This window comes from Lepus europaeus, chromosome 23 (genome assembly GCF_033115175.1).
Source record: "Lepus europaeus isolate LE1 chromosome 23, mLepTim1.pri, whole genome shotgun sequence".
Taxonomy (NCBI): domain Eukaryota; kingdom Metazoa; phylum Chordata; class Mammalia; order Lagomorpha; family Leporidae; genus Lepus; species Lepus europaeus.
The window spans coordinates 24,660,248-24,673,446 of NC_084849.1; the positions used below are offsets into that span (position 1 = coordinate 24,660,248).

Sequence of the window (13,199 nt, forward strand, 5' to 3'; positions counted from 1 at the left end):
CCAAATGCCATCAATAAAGAAAGGACAGGCTGGGGGACTACAGTGCACCCAGCTGCCACCAGAGGCACAGAATTAGACAGGAAATGTGGAACCACAGAGAAGAAGCTACCCAGTGGGCCACCCACGGGTCCTGGACTTGGAACCCGGTACCCATTTTCCACCCAGGGCTCTGTGAGCTTGCTCTAACGATCCACCCAATTCCGACCAGGCCCTGGTCTTCGGAAAGGCAATATCTCAAAAGCCTTTACAACTCACCAATAAAAAGACATCTCAAGGGGCTGGCTCTATGGCACAGCAGGTTAAGCTGTAGCCTGCAGCACTGGCTTGCCATATGGGCACCTGTTTGTGTCCAGCTCCCTGCTAATGCGCCTGGGAAAGCAGCAGAAGATGGCCCAAGTCCCTGGGCCCCTGTACCTACATGGGAGACCTGGCTAAAGCTCCTGGCTCCTAGCTTTGGCCTGGCCCAGCCCTGGCCATTGCAGCCATTTGGGGAGTGAACCAGTGGATGGAAGATAGCTCTCTCTCGCTCTCTCTGGCTGCAGATTGGCCCATCTCTAGCTGCTGCAGTCATCTGGGGAGTGAACCAGAGGATGGAAGATAGCGCTCGCTCTCTCTCTCTCTCTCTCCCTCCCTCCTTCACCCCCTCTCTGTTACTCTGTGTTTCAAGAAATTAAGTTTTACAAAGCACAAGCCACAAAAGCCTGGATATTGTATGACTCTGCAAATGTAGCACCCAGAATAGACAAATCCACAGAGAGGTAAGCAGGTTAGTGGTTGCCAAGGGGCTGGGGGTAAGGAGGGAATAGTATGTTTTAAACTTAGTGGTGATGTTTGCACAACTCTGAAAATACTAAATATCACTGAACTGTACACTTAAAAGGGTGACTCAGGGCATATACTCAGACTAGCAGAGACAGGAACCTACATCCTACACTGGAGTGTCTGGGTTTGATTCCTTCCCCCAGCTCCTCATCCCAGCTTCCTGATAACATAGACCCTGGGGAGCAGCGGCAACAGTGCAAGCAATTGGGTCCCTGCCACTCACATGGGAGGCCTGAATACCACTCCTGGCCCAGCACCAGTCCCAGGTTCAGCTGTCAGAGGCATCTAGAGAAAGAACCAGCAGGAGAACAGGACACACTCATGCTCTCTCCCTCTCCAATACAACTTTGAAATTTAATTATTTATTTTAAAGGCAGTGACAGAGAGAGGAGATGGAGACACACCCCCACACACACACACATTGACAAAGAAAGAATCTTCCATCCTGCTGGTTCACTCGGGCCAGGCCAAAGCCAGAAGCCAGGAACTCATACATAGGTGGCAGGAACCCAAGCACGTGGGCTGCTGCCTTCCCAGGCACACAGCAGGAAGCTGGACTGGATGTGAAAGAATCAGGACTTGAATCAGGATTCCAACATGGAATGTGAACATTCCAAGTGGTGGCTTAACTTGAAGTGCCCCAATATCTACCCCGCAAAACATTTTTTTTTTTTTTTTTTTTAGGATTTTATTTATTTGAAAGGCAGAGTTACAGAGAGAAGGAGAGACAGATCTTCCATTCGCTGGTTCACTTCCCAGATGGCTGCAACGGCCAGGGCTGGGCCAGGTCAAAGCCAGGAGCATGGAGCTCCATCTAGGTCTAACCATGTGGGTGCAGGGGCTCAAGTACTTGGGCCATCTTCTGCTGCTCTCCCAGGTGCATTAGCAGGGCGATGGATAGGAAGTGGAGCAGACAGGAGTCGAAACAGCACCCATATGAGATGTCGGTGCTGTAGGCGGCAGCTTTACCTGCTATACTACGGCACCAGGTGCATAGCCCTCAAAAATTTAAAAAGAAAAAGGTATGTTTATTTTGATACAAAAAAAAATTTGAAATTATGCATATGAGAGGTCAAGAAATTCATGGAAAACGTACATTATGAAAAACTAGGTATGCTTTCAAAGTTTTTGCGTACCAAAATACACTTGTCCTTTAATTCCATTTTCCATGAACTTTTTGAAGTACCCTTGTATATGTGTATCAAGGTAAGTATATTAAAACATCAAGCTGTATATCTTAAATGTACCCTGTGTAAAAGAAAAAAGCAGCTAGAGCTAAACGATCAGTGGCCTGTGTAAAACCAGAGGGCGCACTCTTGCTGCCTTTGACTTCCAGCAGGAGGGAAAGCTTGCTCCTCACGTCGCCGTGTTTGGGTTGGTGAGGTGTTTCATTTGTTTTCAAGTAAGCCAGAGCAAGTGTCATTAACCTCTTCCATTCTCTAATTATCCCCATGAACCCTTGTTAACTATTTCTACACTGAGTTTATTACTTTTTTATTTAAAAACTTATTTATTTATTTGAAAGGCAGAGCAACAGAAAGGGAAGGAGGGAGGGAAAGAGAGAGATTCCATCTACTGGCTCATTCCTCAACTATCTGAAAGAGCCAGAGCTGGGCCAGGCTGAAGCCAGGAGCCAGGAACTCCAGCTGGGTCTCCCACATGGACGGAAGGGACCCAAGGACTTGGGTCATCATCACCTGCTGCCACCAGCCGGAAGCTGGATCAGAAGCAGAGCCGGGGCTCGATCCAGAAGCCCATGAGATGCAGGCATGTCAAAGGACGGCTTACCCTGCTGCGCACAATGCCTGGTCCCTAGGCTCATCACTTCATAAAAGCACAATGGCTGCCTTCCTAAGACGCGAGATCACAGCTTAACGTCTGAGACTCTCCCTCTACCGTCCCTGTGACTCCCACATGCTCCAGCGTGCAGTTCCTCGTTAGACAGGCAACACCAGACGTTCCTGTGAACTATCACGCTGGTAAGAAGCTTTCTGTTGTTCTCATGAACCGCCTCATTTTATCCCCAAGGTAGTCACTCTCACTGGGCAATAAAAAAACAGCTTTGACAATGACAGACTCAAAAGGCTATTTTGATAATAAGCATACTTCTTTGTAGCGGTTCCAATGGCTTCTAAAAAGACTGAAAATTTCACAGTCCACAGGGCTGAAGGGAGAACTGACATACCTACAAGTAATTTCTATTCCTGGGAGTTCAAGCCCTGTTCAAAAGCAGTTTGAGCTAAACACCGAAAGTGAAATACACAAACCTTAGTCAGCAATTTCACCTCCTTAAGTTAATCTTGAAGATGCATAAAGATGTTACTACAGAACTGTCTGGAATAGAAAAAAGACTAGAACAACTTAATTGTACAATACCAGACAGCATGAAGTACTGTGCAGCTGGCAAAAACATGGTGAGGTAATGCCAGCCAATGCTTTAGCAATATGCTGTGTGTACTATTTCCTTTAATTTAACAACACCCTATGTTTATCCCAATTTACAGATGAAACAACTGAGGCCTGACCTCTAATTGCTCCTTACCTGTGCGAAAGGCTTGAAGAGGCAGCTTCTGAAAGGGCTGCAGGAAATGGCTCAAGGCAATGCTACGGACACTATAATCAAGCAAAAACAAATCCGTAAGTATTTTTCTTGAAAGTAAAATCAGTGGGTCAACTGGCAAAATTTTGGGTATGGTTCATAGGTTCTGCATATAACAGAGTTTATAGATTCACTATATCATTATCAATGTTAATTTCCTGGTTGTGACACTTGTACTTTGGTTACGTAAGAAAATGTCCTTGTAGGAAAGAGACTGAAGTATTTAAAGGTAAAAAGGTTATCAAGTCTACAAGCTGCTCTCAAGGGCTACAGGGGCAAAAAATATGGACACACATACACACAGAGAAAGAAAATGACAAAGCAAATATGACTGCCATTTGAGGATCTTGGATAAAGAGCCTTTGGGAATTCTATGTGTTGTTTTTTAACTTTCTGTAAGTCTGACACGATTTCACAAAACAAAAGGGGTTTGCTTCTTAGTTAAGCACAAGACTACAGCAAGCAGTAGAACCAGGCACTCCTACACAAAGCTAAGGGCCTGCAGCACAAGAGAGCCCTGCACAGATCTGTAAACATCTGGACCCTACTCGTTAGGGATCTAATTAAAGGGGACTTCAAAAGGTTTGTGAAAAAAAATCAAATTAAAAGGTAAGTTTACTTTGGTACAAAAGAATTTTGAAATCCACGAGTAGTATTTTCATAATACCTGCTATACACGAACTTTTTGAAGACTCCTTTTAGTTCACGTGGCTGAAATTTTAAGATTTTAAACGTCTGTACTGGGAGGGAGGGGACCATGTTGTGCTATTCTAATCCACCTCAGGTCTGACTGGCTCAACTGGTTTACAATTTTGGGAATCATCTTTTGTGGATGCTTTGCCACAGAAGCTACTTCCACAGGGTGACAAAGTTCGTAGCTTTAGCTCAGATTCAGTTTGCTTCTCTTCATTTTATCTTCACCTGGAGAAATCTGACACGGCACCCGTGGCAATAAACAACCAGGCCAGCCAGTAACCCATCTGCGCATTTTCAGTTAACACTGGCTCTCCTCTTAAAGAGCACTTTCAATTCAGGCAACTCTTCAGTTTTCCCAAACAGTAATCTGAAATCTAAAGTCATGAACCTATATCCTTGTCAATAAATATTTTTCGTATTCTTGGAGCTTTATATAGAAGTAAGGTGGCCAAGGCCGTTGCATAGTGGGTAAAGCTGCCACCTGAAGTGTCGGCATCTCAGATGGGCGCCGGTTCTAGTCCCAGCTGCTCCACTTCCAACCCAGCTCTCTGCTATGGCCTGGGAAAGCAGCAGAAGATGGCCCAGGTCCTTGGGCTCCTGTAACCCATATGGGAAACCTGGAAGAAGCTCCTGGCTCCTGGCTTTGGATTAGCCCAGCTGTGGCTGTTGTGGCCATTTGGGGAGTGAACCAGCAGATGGAAGACCTCTTTCTCTCTGTCTCTCTGTCTCTCTGCCTTTCAAATAATTAATTTTAAAAAGTAGACGTAAGAATTAATTCTATTATTAAATGCCTAAATTTATATTTTTGTGAAAAGCAATCATTATTTATGACTTTCATGCTAAATAATATTGTCAAGAATATTTAGTTATTTTGTCTTGTACAGATAGCCTATAAACATCATCAGATTTAGGCACTTTATTTTCATGTGAAATTTTTTTAACTTAAAAAGATCCTCCTTAGGATCTGTGGCATAATGGGTAAAGTCACTGCCTGCAGTGCCAGCATCCCATATGGATGCTGGTTCATGTTCCTACAGCTCCACTTCCGGTCCAGCTCCCTGCTAATGTGCCTGAGTAGGCAGTGGAGGATGGCCCCAGTGCTTGGGCCCTGCCACTCATGGGAGATCAGTATGGAGTTCCAGGCTCAGCCTGGCTCAACCCCAGCCATGGTGGTCATCTGAGATCTTTCAGCACATGGAAGATCTCTTGTCTGTAACTCTGCCTTTCAAATAATTCAATCAATCTTAAAAAAAAAAAAAAAAGACCCTCACGCACAGGACCAATGTGGCTAACGTGATGAACTGGATTCTCCTACAGGTGAACAAAGTGTGTAAGGAGAGAAGCAGTTACCCCTGAAGGTCCGATGCATGCACCTCTTTTAACACAACTGACAAGGCTCATCCCCTACCCTGGATACTCCCACTACAAAACAGCCCAAAACCCTGCTTTCTCATTCTTTAGCATAGGAAGTGTAAAAACTGGCGAAAGGGCAAATTGCTGTGTTTTGTACATTGCTGTTACATGCTCCAGGATGCACGCTGAACTCCCTAACTAAAAGAATGGCTCCAGGAGGCTTAATGAGGTTCTTTTTGGCTGGGGAAGGACGAATGGGAGATCATCATGTACCCACTATCACGGGACCCGGGGCACAGGTGGTCTGTTTGCATGTCCACCCTCCCCTCTGGAGCCCTGCACAGTACAGAGCGCTCGTTTGGCTTTATTGTTCACGGCTGCAGCCCCCACTCCTGGAACACACGTCAGCTAGTTCCTTGTTACAGGACCACCCCTACTTTCACATAAATGCGATAATTCCTCCATTCTCACAGATTCACCGTCTACCTCATATCCTTCCCAGTTTCCATGCACTTTTTTTTTTTTTTTAAGATTTATTTTACTTATTTGAAAGGCAGAGTTACAGAGAGAGAGACAGACAGAGACAGAGAAAGAATATCTTCCATCCTCTGGTTCACTCCCCAAATGGTAGCTATGGTTGGGGTTGGGCCAGACCAAAGCCAGGAACTTCAACCAGGTCTCCCATGTGGGTGGCAGGGACCCAAGCACTTGTGCCATCTGCTGCTGCTTTCTCAGGTGCATTAGCAAGGAGCTGGACTGAAAGTGGAGCAGCCAAGACTTGAACCGGTACCCATACAGGATGCCAACACTGCAGATGGCAGTTTAACCTGTGGTGACACAGCGTCGGCCCCTTCCCACCCCTTTTTCTGCTCTGCCTCATCACCAGCTCCTACAAAGAGCTTTGTATTTCACTGTCTCCACTGCCTCACCTCCATTCTCTCCAATTCCACTCAGCCAGGTCTCCTCTTGTCAAGTTCACCAACACCACAGCACACATCCTGGGTTCATCCTACTCGACCTCTTGGCCACATGACACGGTTGCTCCCACATTCCTCACTTGGCTTCTGGGACCATGATTTTTCCTCCCACCTCTGCAATCTCTCCTCTGCCTCCCTTGTGGGTTCTCCTGGGCTTCCTGACTTCCAAATACTGCCCTGCACAGGGTTCAGACCTCACCTCTTACTTATATACGGTCTCACAAGACGCTCATCCAGTCTCAAGGCTTTGCAGAGTAAAACACCAATGATTCCCTCAGTGCTCCTCCAGAGACCCCCGGATCCAGCTCCCCAACAGCCCAGCTCAAATCATCTCAAACTGATGGTTCAAAACAGAACTTCTAATCTTCTCTAACTCACCTCCAACCTGCTCCTCCCCGAGTTCTCTGTGGCAGAGACAAGCTACATGTGTTTTTTGTTTTGTTTTGTTTTTTTGACAGGCAGAATGGACAGCGAGAGAGAGAGACAGAGAGAAAGGTCTTTTCCGTTGGTTCACCCCCCAATGGCTGCTGCGTCCGGCACACTGCGCTGATCCGAAGGCAGGAGCCAGGTGCTTCTCCTGGTCTCCCATGGGGTGCAGGGCCCAAGGACTTGGGCCATCCTCCACTGCCTTCCCGGGCCATAGCAGAGAGCTGGCCTGGAAGAGGGGCAACTGGGACAGAATCCGGTGCCCTGACCGGGACTAGAACCCGGTGTGCCGGCGCCGCAAGGCGGAGGATCAGCCTAGTTAGCCGCGGTGCCGGCTGACAAGCTGCTTTTTTTTTTTTTTTTGACAGGCAGAGTGGACAGTGAGAGAGAGAGACAGAGAGAAAGGTCTTTCACCCTCCAATGGCCGCTGCGGCCGCCACATCATGCTGATCCGAAGCCAGGAGCCAGGTACTTCTCCTGGTCTCCCATGCGGGTGCAGGGCCCAGGCACTTGGGCCATCCTCCACTGCCTTCCCGGGCCGTAGCAGAGAGCTGGCCTGGAAGAGGGGCAACCGGGATAGAATCCGGTGCCCCAACCGGCACTAGAACCCGGTGTGCCGGCGCTGCAAGGCGGAGGATTAGCCTGTTAAGCCACGGTGCCGGCAAGCTACATGTTAACCATGTCCACTTTCTCCTCCGAACACTAACTAGACTACGCTTCCCAGCCTCTCCTGTGGCAAGGTGTGGCCATGGGACCAAGTTGTAACCAAGGGAACGTGAGGACCATTCAGGCCTCCCAGGCACCCCCCTTCAGCCTGCTAGATGCAGGCCCAACATGCAGATCTTGGGAAGATAGGTATTAAAGATGCCAGAGGAGGGGCAGGCATTGTGGTGTAACAGGTTAAGTTGCTGCTTATGATGCCAGCATCCCATATGGGTGCCGGTTCAAGTCCCAGCTGCTCCACTTCTGAGCCACCTCCCTGCTAATGCACCTGGGAAAGCAGTGAAAAGACAGCCCAGGTGCTTGCACCCCTGCATCCATGTCAGAAACCTGGAAGAAGCTCCTGGCTCCTGGTTTCGACCTGGCCCAGCCTTGGCCATCAGGGTCATTTGGAGATGGAAAAATCAATCTCTTTTCTCTCCCTCTCTCTGTAATTCTGCCTATTAAATAAATCTTAAAAAAAAAAAAAAAAGAAGAAGAAGAAGAAGAAAAGGGAGGGAGGGAGGGAGGGAGGGAGGGAGGGAGGAAAAGAGATACCAGGAGACTGCATCCCTGAAAAACTGCTTGGAGAACAGCTGTGCCACCAATTAGGGGCTTTACCACAGTAAGAAATGAACTTCTGCTGTAGCAGTTCTACTGGGGGCTGCTGGGGCCTGTCTGTCACAGTAGCAACACTATGGCTTATTCACCATGTTGGAAAAGAGCATACCACTCGCCCAGCTGCTCAGGTCAAAACTCTAGGACTCAACCTTGAGTCCTTTCTTTCCCGCTTATGTTACTCATCCACTGGCAAGGCCTGAAAACTCCACCTTTAAAATAGCCCCTCACCTGCCTACTTCCATCACGGCCACCACTCTCCCCCTAGCCCAAGCCATCTGACCTCTCAGCCTGCACTCCCTGCTTCCACTCTCGGCCCTCTCTGGCCTGGCCGCCACAGAACAGCCACAGCGACCTCTTCTCAAACAGAAGACGCGACCAGACGCTCCTCCCTGCCCACCTCTCCTCTCAGCTGTGCTGCTCGCCTTCTCCCGCTCTCCCCTCTCGCCATGCCCGGTTCCGGCCACAGGCAGCAACCTTCCGCGCCCCCACACTCAGCGACTGCTCCTCAGGGCAAACCCCTCTCCTATGTGGCTCACCCCCACATCGCTCGGTTCTCTGCTCAAATGCTCCCCTCTTGGTGTGGCTTTATCCGCTGACTCCCACACGCCTGAGACTTGCCCATCTTTTTTTTTTTTTTTTTTTGACAGGCAGAGTGGACAGAGAGACAGAGAGAAAGGTCTTCCTTTTGCCGCTGGTTCACCCTCCAATGGCCGCCGTGGCTGGTGCGCTGCGGCCGGCGCACCGCGCTGATCCGAAGCCAGGAGCCAGGTGCTTCTCCTGGTCTCCCATCCGGGTGCAGGGCCCAACCACTTGGGCCATCCTCCACTGCACTCCCGGGCCATAGCAGAGAGCTGGCCTGGAAGAGGGGCAACCGGGACAGAATCTGGCGCCCCGATCGGGACTAGAACCTGGTGTGCCAGCGCCACTAGGTGGAGGATTAGCCTGTTGAGCCACGGCGCAGGCTAGACTTGCCCATCTTGAACACCCTCCTAACTCTTAATTCCCTGGCTTTAGTTTTTCTTCATAGCTCTTCTCACCCCCTGAAATAAACGGATTCTGTAGGCACTCACCGACTCACTTAGTGAACTGATCAGTGTAGGGGTTTGTCTGATTTTTTGCTGGACTTCAATCTCAGCAGTGAAACAGAGGCTCTGAGAGAGGAGTGGGTGGGTTCCATGGAACACCCGGGCCTCCAACAAGCAGGTCATTAAAACCCGCGAATGAGCACTCAGGTCTGACCAGGGGGCTCAAATCCCAGCTCTGCCATTTAGGAGTATCACTGTGTGACCTTAGGAAGTTGTTGATTCTAAGCCTCCCTTTCTCTGCTTGTAAAAACAAGACCTATCTCATTAGTAGGAAGTAGGACGATCATGTAAAACCCTTAGCCCAGGGCCTGGCACCTCACTTACATATTACTGTTGTGAACAGAAACAGGACTGACACCCAGCCAGTGCACGCTGGGATGGCCAGGTCCACTGCCTATGCCCAGTGCCCACCCTGCCTGGTCCGTCTTCACAGCATCATGGGTGTAAGACACTTTTAACATCATGCCTGATGGTAGCATTTTAACTGCAGTCCTTATGTCTCTCCTGCTTTCTAAAGCCTTGAAAGTTTTAAAATGCAATCGGCAGACCTCTTGAAGGCTTTAGTCCATGCCCTACCTTGTATCAGAATACTCAGTAAAGTGTCTCCTCTCTCTCCTACAAAACTGTAAACTTCCTTGAATACAAGGGTTGCTTGTTTGTTTGCTTGTTTTTAAGATTTATTTGAAAGGTAGAGTTACAGAGAGACAGAGAGAGGTCTTCCATCCACTGGTTAACTCCTCAAATGGCCACAATGGGCCAGGCTGAAGCCAGGCGCTTCTTCTGGGTTTCCCACATTGGTGTACCGACCCAAGCACTTGGGCCATCCTCCGATGCTTTCTCAAGCACATTAGCAGGAAGCTGGATCAGAAGTGGAACAGTGCGGACTTGAACTGGCGCCCATTAGGGATGCTGGTATTGCAGGCAGAAGCTTAACCTACTATACCACAATGTCAGCCCCACAAGTATTTTAAACATGCTTTTTTTTTTTTTTTTTAATTTTATTTGCAGTACGAATGGCCTTTATTGGTTACCACACCAAAGAGAACAGAGCAGGGGATAGGACAGCTCCTGCTCCCAGGAAGGCGTCCGCAGACTTGCTCACCACCCTTGGAAAGCACAAACACACTTTCCAACTCTTCATGTCTCCACCCTCCGCCTCCCTCTCCACTGTCCCTGGCAGTGTGTTTTGCAGTGGTAGGGATGCACTAAACACTTCTGAAAGGAAGCCTTGCAGAGGTAACCACTGCTAGGCGCTACTGTTCGTACTCTCCTGAACCTAAGAATCACGTGGGGGCACCTGGACGGCCACCAGATGCCAGGGCCTCAATCTGGACCCACGGAACCTGAGTTAGCAGGGGGATGGGGACCTACCTGGGGGTCTATTTCTAATAAACCTCCCAGCCCACTCTTTATCAAATGAGTTTGGGAAACACACCTCTAAATGTTGCATTCTCTGTTCTATCATCCATCACACACCACCTAGTGATTGGACGACTTCTCTCAAATACAAGGCTTTCATTTACATATCTCACAAACACTACTTCACTTAAAACTCATAGAAATGTTATCTTCTGTTTTTTTTTATGTATGGTACAGTTTCTATCTTGATATACAATACCGCTGAAAACTCAGAGTTGTTCTTATTAAACCCAAATCCTCAACCATCCCACCCACGGCACCTAAATTCAGTCTTGTCCACCTACGTTGGTACGAACACATGACTTTTCCCTTCTTTCCCTTTTTATATGATGGCTGAGTAAGGTACATCCTCTTCAACATCATTTTTTTTTTAAAAACTATTTTAGAAGTGTCTTTTGTTTTTTAGTTCTGCCAACTCATGACACATTTTCGATGATTCATAAACATCACACCTGGCGGTCACACTGAAAGTCACATCCAGCTTCCTGTCCAAATCCCAATAGCTAACCCCACGCCAGTGCTCACAGAGGCCAATGATGGCTTGTGTTCCCTTTTAGCCCCAAACCAGAGCTCTTCGAGGTCCCCAAAGCTATATCTCCCGACACAGCACAGGATTAGGTCCCACTGGCCAAACAAGCCCTGCCAGAATCGCACAAGCACGGCGTGCCTCTCTAACCACAGCTCTGTGAAATGCCACCAAGCCCCGAATGAGTCGCAGCTACCAGAGTCCGGATGCTCCCAAGCTACTCCTCCCAGAATAACGACCCTCCGGTCCGTGCACGAAGCGTCAGATACCTCCGTAGGACTCGGGGCTCCGCTACGACCTCTCTGGGTCTCTGTGCGCTGTAATCTGGGCAACTCCAAAAACAGCTGGATTTGGAAGACTCCACAGGTCTCTTCCACTCCGAAGAACCCAAGAGCTGAGAGTCACCAGGGTAACCAAGTCCCCAACCCGTAGCATTCTATTTTGCAATGATCTAATGTAAACCCCAGACGACGAGCCCGAGGTGAAAATCGCCTGAGTCCCAGCCCAGAACTCTTCCCACACGCGCCGCCCCTTCCAGAACGCAAAATACGAGGAAAGGGCGTTCAGCCTGACTCGACTCCGGTGACAAGCAGGCAACCTGTTCCGTTTGTTTTTTCGTTTTTCTTTTTCTTTTTTATCTCTTGGGCAACCCCAGCTATCTAGAAAGAATAAAGTCAGAGCGGTTCGGCCACACGCTAACTAAATCCGGACCGTCTTCCGCGGCAGCAATGGCACCTGCTCCGGAGCTGGAGGGCGAGCCCATGACAGAGAAATGACTCCTGTCCCCCGACTCCCCCTTGGCTCAGGTCGCCCCCCGCCTCCGAGGCAATCTCCGCACACGGCTGTACCTGTTCCGCAGTAAGCACAGACCGCGGCGACCCACGGACGCCGCCATCTTGTCTCCTCTCTCGGCGGACCACGCCCCCTTTAATGCCAGGCGCACGCGTATGACGTCACACACGCCCTCACGGGGCCAATGAGGAACGCTAGAGGCTGGGGGCGTGGTTTTCTGAGCTCCGCCCCGTAGCTCCGCCCCTGCTCTCAGCAGCAGAGGGGTGTGGGCGGTTAGAGCACCTGCTGCGCTGACCCGGAGAGCGGCGCTAACAGTCAGTTCTCTTTCCGCATTCGCCTGGAAAATCGCAGCCACCCAAGGTCCGAGACTGTCGCATCAAAAGCCTGAGTCGCTCAGGGCTCATACAGATGGGGCCGCTGAAGCTTTCAACGACTCAGCTACCGTTTATGAAGTGCCAGGCTCTGTCGTGGGCGCTTTGCACACCTGGCGTCATCTTAACCGCCCGCGGCTGGGCTGCCAGGGGAACCAGAGGCAAGCCATCTCGGGTCCCTGAAGAAGCGACTTCGTCCTCAAACTGGGTGCCCGATGGGAGGTGCTTGCTCCTGCTGAGGTTCGGGTCTTTGGCTTTAAGGAGAAAACCAGTTCTCAACAGTGTCTGCTGCTTTTTTTTTTTTTTTTTTTTTTTTTTTTTTTTTGGATATGTCCTTGTGGGTTTTTTGATTTTCCTGATGGCTAGTGTTGAGGATTTTTTTTTTTTTTATGTATTTGTTGACCATGGATTTTTTATTTTTAAGATGTTTTTAAAATTTTACTTTGAAAGGCAGAGCTACAGAGAGAGGGAGACAGAGGGAACTTTTATCAGCTGGTTCACCCCAATGAGCACTCACTAGAGAGCCAGAGCTTTTGTCCTCATTTTATTAATTATTTATTTATTAGACACAGTGGCCCCATCCGCCAGCTCATTCCTCAAATGCTCAGAACCCAGACCCAAGCCAGGATCTGGTAACTTAATCCCTATGGGTGTGAAGAAGTAACTCATTGTACTCTTGATTTGCATTTCTCTGATGATCTATGATACTGAACATCTGTTCACGTGCAACTTGGAAATATTTGCATATTTCCCGTGGAGAGATGTCCTTTCATATCCTTTGGTCATTTTTGAGATTTTTTTTTTTTTTTTTTG

General features: G+C 48.8%; 1 protein-coding gene across 2 annotated transcripts in view; it reads right to left on the reverse strand.

The window, feature by feature from the left end:
- The window catches only part of PISD (phosphatidylserine decarboxylase), a 40,322-nt gene extending 28,183 nt beyond the window's left edge, over positions 1–12,139 (reverse strand). Inside the window, exons 1-2 of one of the 2 annotated variants that reach the window (XM_062182749.1) lie at positions 12,072–12,139; positions 3,365–3,435 (exon numbers count right to left, since the gene is read on the reverse strand). In XM_062182749.1, the coding sequence (XP_062038733.1) occupies positions 3,365–3,435; positions 12,072–12,118 (118 nt within the window). In that variant the 5' untranslated portion in view covers positions 12,119–12,139. Of the gene's footprint in view, positions 1–3,364; positions 3,438–12,071 lie in introns of those variants that run through there. The other variant, XM_062182748.1, reaches the window with a different exon arrangement.
- Between the last annotated feature and the right edge of the window lie 1,060 nt (positions 12,140–13,199).